The following is a 5,955-nucleotide window of genomic DNA, read 5'->3' as shown; positions in this document are numbered from 1 at the left end:
ACACACATACACACACTCACTCACACTTTAAGTTCCCAGGAAAGTGAGGGAAAACAGGGTGAACTGTGTGGTAATAAGTGGGTTATATCCACATTTAAAACTGTGAAATGCTAACACCCATTATTAAGACAAATAGGAAGGTACAACTTCATTGTTGAAAACAATTTCCCTTCCATCAGTCCAAGGATTCATGCATCAATATTTTAGATGAACTGTTAATTACAAAATCAATTAAAAATTATTTCTAAAAACAGTCACGCATCCCTGGCTCTCATGGGGGCAATTTGGGCAGAAGGTCTCATCTTGCCCAGACCGCGCCAAATCACAAAGTCGTCATCCACAAGTAAGCAAAAGCAATCTGGTTTTTCATTTTTCAGCACGGCTGAGCCCAGCCTGAGATTGATCGTCACATATGGCCCCAGAAAACAAACTGTCAATACCTTGAATACTGCAGAATTTGAACAAATAGCCATCCGCCCATTCAAGCCACTCATTGCATCCCATTTAACAGATTTTATTGACAGTTTCCTTCTTGTAATTAAAGGGAAAACTACTGGCCGGCAACCAAGATAAAGTTCAAAGATAGGGTCAAAACAAAAGCAGCTGGAACGAGTGCCGTGTGACTGTCAACGGTACATGGTTTCAGAGCTGTTATTGACACGCTGGTATCTGATGATCAGCCTGTCATTAGGGGGGATCTATCCTGAACTTTATGCAAATGTTAAAAGAGACTTAAGACTGCAATCTAGCCTTAGGGAAGCCAAAATGGGGGAAATATAACAAAATACCAACCATTTTGACTTACCAGAGTATGCTGCTATTTTAGCACACTCCTGTTAGGCACACCTACTCCTATAATTCTTAATCTCTACTGAAGACAGCACTTTCAACAGAATGCGATGTCTAGAGAATTCCAAGCTATGGGTTTTTTTTTTGTTGTTGTTGTTTTTTGTTTTTTCACAACAAAAATCAAAAGGCAACATGGCGTGTATGTGTATTTTTCTCAACTGCAAAATTGGCCTTTTTGAGAGGAAAGGTGGGGACTGTTTCCCCATAATTCACTGATGTTGACTTGCGCAGAAACAACAATGAAGCTAATTTTGTCCCAAGAGTCCCCATTTATGTGAGTCCCTCAAGACCGTCTGCTTTGCTACGGTTCAAATTAGTAAAAGTGTAGGGTGGTAAAAGTGTCAGAGCTCCTGAGAGCAAGTAAATAAAAAATGTTCCCTCGAAGTTTATTTTTCTCTCTCTTAACTTTTCACTAGAAAGCTGCTGCGCTGATTATAATTTTGCTGACTCATGGAGAACTTACAAACTAGGTCTCACAAATCCCCAAGAAGAGAAGGAAAGGGGCAAAGCTGACATCTTTAACAACACAACAATGACCACATCAATATGCCAACCTGAATTAGCAAGAGCTATTGCTTTGAGGGTGACGAATTCTTCCTTCTCTAGCTTCATGCTCTTGTACTTCTTCACCAGCTGCAGGATAGCATTATTTAGGTCAAGAAGGCCTGCTAATTTGGACTGGTCTTCATCCATTATATAATCGTCTGCATAGACAAGTTCATCCTCAAACGAAAGCGATCGGTATACAACGCCGAGGATCAGAATCTCCATCCATGCACTCTGGAGGAGGCTCATCTGGTCTGCCAGGGACAGTGTGGAGAAGCCTGAAAGAGAAGCGGGGTAGATCAGGTTACTCTAAAGCTGTGATTTCCTAAGGCAATCTGCACTTCTAGGGTGGGTAGCCTCTGTTGTGGAGCTCAGAATGATGCTGTGCTCTGATCAGAGGCTATTCAGTCCCCCAACCCCAGTATGTTTTTTTGTGAACCCAAAGCCACGAGGCAGCTTCTGTGGTAGGTGCTATGGTAGGGTTACAAACCCAGCTCTGGAAACATGGTCGAGGTTTGGTTTTCTTTCCTATTTGCAGAGAAAGCACCACAATATCTCTTTGCTCTATTTCCAACATTAAAGGCAGTGAGATTTTCAGCTACCTAGTTTTTTTTTTTTTTTTTTTTTTAACAAACAAACCAAACCAAACCAAACAAAACATATTGATGGGGAAGATAAAGGCAAACATAACCCCCCCTCCCCTGAAAGAAAATGATTTAAACCTCGGGAGTCACCAGCTTGGAAATGTGTCTCCGTAAGGGCCATGTGATAAATTGAATCCAAGTGAGCACTCGTGCCTGGATGTGTATCCCTGCTGTCATTACTACCGATCTCTCTTTTAAATACTCACTAGTATATAAAGAAGAAATCTTAGCTTACCTGCCTCCTTGCTCAAGAGAAAAGCCACAATTCACTCTTATTATTAAAGTCTATTTGTTTAAAAGTCTAAATATGGAAATAAAAGTGTTTGATGGGAAAAACTGGCAGAGAGCCAGAGCCCAAATAAAAATATTGGCTGGGCTCAGGCACTGGCCAGGTCATTCATCCCAGGCGGGACAATGAACTTGTTTTTGCATCCGGGAAATGTATAACATGAAAGTTTTCTAACTGAGAGTTCACAACACAGAGATGGGAAGTGTTGTATCTTAATTTTGTCTGAAATTTATGGCCCTATCCTTTATTAAAACTTTAAAAGCATCCAATATAGACGCTCTGTAAACTAAGTATCCAATATAGAGGCTATGTAAGCTGTCTTCTATGCTTGAGTAACAAAAGACAGACACTGGGAAATAAGAGCTAAATCATGTCTAACAGGGCACAGTGGAGTAAGACAGTCAGATCTCCTTCACTAAGTCCACGTAGATGTATGGATTGCATATTATATAATGTGATTGCATATATATATATATATATATATATATATATATATATATATATATATATATATAGTGTGTGTGCGCATGTCATCTAATGCCGTCACACCCCAGAGGATTGAGCTGTATCCTGAAAAGAAAGAACAATGGTGATGGCTGAAGACCAGGTGTTTCCAAGAGGCCTAAAAGCATAAACTTCCCTGCCAACAATGTGCCCCAGAATTCCAAGTATGTCCTGTGGTCCACTAAGTGCACACTACCATGATTTATGACACTCCTAGCAGCAACCCTATAAAAGAGGGATCACTGTAACTAAAGTAACTTAAGAAACCTCTTTTGACACCTTTCCTAGACATTGCGACCCAATCGTGAAGACCAAGTCCCTGCTGACCAGCAGTTGGTCTCATTCGCATACATGTTGAAACAAATTTGTCTCATACAACAGTAAAGCAGAGGTTTTTCTGACCCGCTGAGAAAAACCAGTAAGCTGCCCCTTAGCACCATTACCTCTAAGTGTTTAATCAAACCATCAAAAGGATGCCTCCAGCTTCTCTTGGTGGGATCCCTAAAGACAGCACTTCTTTCACTACAAAGGCACTTATTTAACAGGGCTGCTTTAGGTCTAGCAGCATAAGGCTTTCCTTCCCTTAATTTTTATCAATGAATTTTAGTATTACATTAATAAATACATCCCGACAGCATTTTTTAAAAGTCAGCAGAAGAAATAATTATCAGAGAAAATTAAGTTCTACAAAAGACAAACGCCAGAGCTCATTGTTCTGTCCCACCACCACCATCACTAGCACACCGATGAACTGGAAGAGAAAAAGATTTGTAAAATGAAATTTATTTTACAAATTCAATCAAAAACACCTGCCATAACAATCATCACTGGTAAACTTCTGAGCCATAAGGAATGGAATTTTTTTTTTTTTTTAATTTTCCTGGTTTAATTCTTCTGTTTTACAATCCCAAACAGTAGTCCGTTGCCGAAGCAGATGGAGGGACCTCATAGCCCGGAGCATCGTCCTGAGGCAGCCCTGTCCTCCCTCCCAGACACTGCTGTTAGTAAATAGATTTACACCGTCCTCCAATCTCCACACATCTTCCTGCCGAATAATTAAAAGCAGGATGATTAGTTTATTGAGTGGAAGGAGGAACTTTTTTATTGAGGTCCATCCATGATTTTATCAGGGCCAGCACTTTTACGGTTGTCACAGGGGTACAGCCATCCAATTTTTCTTATCTGCCTGATTAATACAAACGCTGTTTCAGGACGCATTAATTAACAGATACAAATCTACGTTCTCATGGAAGGATCAATACTGAGAAGAAAAGAGGCGTCAATGTGAATTTAGTGCTGATGATGGAGAAGGCGCGCTATCGACATTTACGTGTGCGGAAACTTTAAAGTTGCATGGGGCCCCTTTGTCCCTGTGATTTACAAATTAACATTTTTTTCAACAACAACAATGTCTGCCACATTTCTTTGGGGTTTAATTAAGCAAAAGCAATAAAATTTCATTTTTAAAGGTTGATTTTGCAATTTGTTTCCTCTGTATGGATGGTTCCATGTGTGTGCCTGTGTGTGTGTGTGTGTGTGTGTGTGTGTGTGGCATTTGTTTTGCAAACCTTACTCTTTCCCTTTTTACTATGAAATAAAGAGAAAGAAAAGGTAAAGAAAGGGTACTTTTTTTTTTTTTAAGCACAAAGCTGTAATGACTTTGCTTGATGTCCTGAGGTTTTTATTTTTTATTTTTTCCACTTCATTAAAGTAGTGTGATTTTTACAGAAACATCGGTTAGGAAGGAAGGGAGGAAGGAAGGAAGGAAGGAAGGAAGGAAGGAAGGAAGGAAGGAAGGAAGGAAGATCTATGTGTTATAGAATATGGCAGTCTGTGCTTCTGTCTCTTTTTAGCTTATTAATTAGTGCCTCACAATTTGGCCCTTTTTAAGTTCACCTCCACAATCTGGAAACTGCTGCAAAGACCTTCTCCATCCAAACTCAAGCTGCCTATAAAACAGGCATTGCTCAGATCTAAAGGGCCCAATATAAGGTAAAGATTTTGTTTCTATTCCATAAACACATATTTTTTTTTACTTCCTTGTTTAGCATACTTGGTTCAGACTGACCTTTAACTTTTACACAGTGCAGGCTCCCCTCCCTCTTGCGATCCTCCTCTCTCTGATCCCTGAGTGCAAGCATTACTGATACCATGTCTGGGTTTCAAAAAAAAAAGAAAGAAAAAAAATCTTTCACCCTCCCTTTTGGATGGTTGGCTGTATTTCCTTTCAATGATGAAATAATATCTTTATCAAGAGACTTGAGCAAAGCAGAGACACCTAAATTAGGAGGCTAATGAAAATGAGGGGGTCATAAAGCCGACTCTCAGGGTTTTTTTTTTTTTTTTTTAATAATAAAAAACACGACAGCGTTATTGGCTCATGGACACTTGTGTCCAGATGATAATTACTCGTTTGTGCTCTTAGCAGACACTGACGGTGTTTAGAGGTCTTGTCATCTGTACCATGTAGCTGTCGTTGGTAGGATACCTTTTCTCTCAAACGAAATGAGACGGGGCTTGCCATGGTGTCCCTTGAAGCTCACATGCTGTGCATCTGGGATCTTAATCTCCGGCATGTGGCAGGCTATACTTTCTAATGTTCAGCCCAATTGCAGCTTTTTAAAATACACTACAGCACATTTTTCTCTTTCCCGTCGTCGGCAGCCTCTTCCATTGGTACCACTGACAAGTCTGATCTCTCTTCATCTCTGTCCTGGACTCTGTGCCGTTTACTGTATCTTAGGCATTTTGCTGGGCAGAAGGGCTCTCTACCCTGACCTGCAGCTAAATTGTGTGTTTATCTGCACTACGGTACACTGGATGACGGTGGAGAATAACATCACGTGGAAGGATCGAAGAGCTTCGCCCAACAGGTGCCCCTGAGGTAGCAGGGCTTGAAGAAAACATGCTTTGTGCCAACCTTGCTTTGTGCCACCCTTTCTGCTCATTTCTCCCAGAACCTTCAGGGACTGAGTGGGACACCACGGGCACTGTCAGTAATGGTTTTCCCCCAGCCTGGCAAACTTATGCACTTTACAGTCAATGTACAAAAAAAAAAAAAAAAAAAAAGAAAAAGAATTAGAATTGTGAAGGGCAAAAACTATCTGACGGCTGGTCTTCAAA

At 40.5% G+C, this 5,955-nt stretch overlaps 1 protein-coding gene across 12 annotated transcripts in view; it reads right to left on the bottom strand.

The window, feature by feature from the left end:
• Positions 1-5,955, bottom strand: part of Esrrg (estrogen related receptor gamma) — a 602,152-nt gene that overhangs the window by 10,474 nt on the left and 585,723 nt on the right. For all 12 annotated transcript variants that reach the window (XM_029538606.1, XM_029538608.1, XM_029538604.1 and 9 more), the window contains one exon: positions 1,404-1,673. In XM_029538606.1, the coding sequence (XP_029394466.1) occupies positions 1,404-1,673 (270 nt within the window). The remainder of the gene's footprint in view (positions 1-1,403; positions 1,674-5,955) is intronic.

Source organism: Mus pahari, chromosome 5 (assembly GCF_900095145.1).
Source record: "Mus pahari chromosome 5, PAHARI_EIJ_v1.1, whole genome shotgun sequence".
Lineage (NCBI taxonomy): Eukaryota > Metazoa > Chordata > Mammalia > Rodentia > Muridae > Mus > Mus pahari.
Note: the sequence above shows the minus strand (reverse complement) of the source record. Positions and strands in the feature narration are given on the sequence as shown.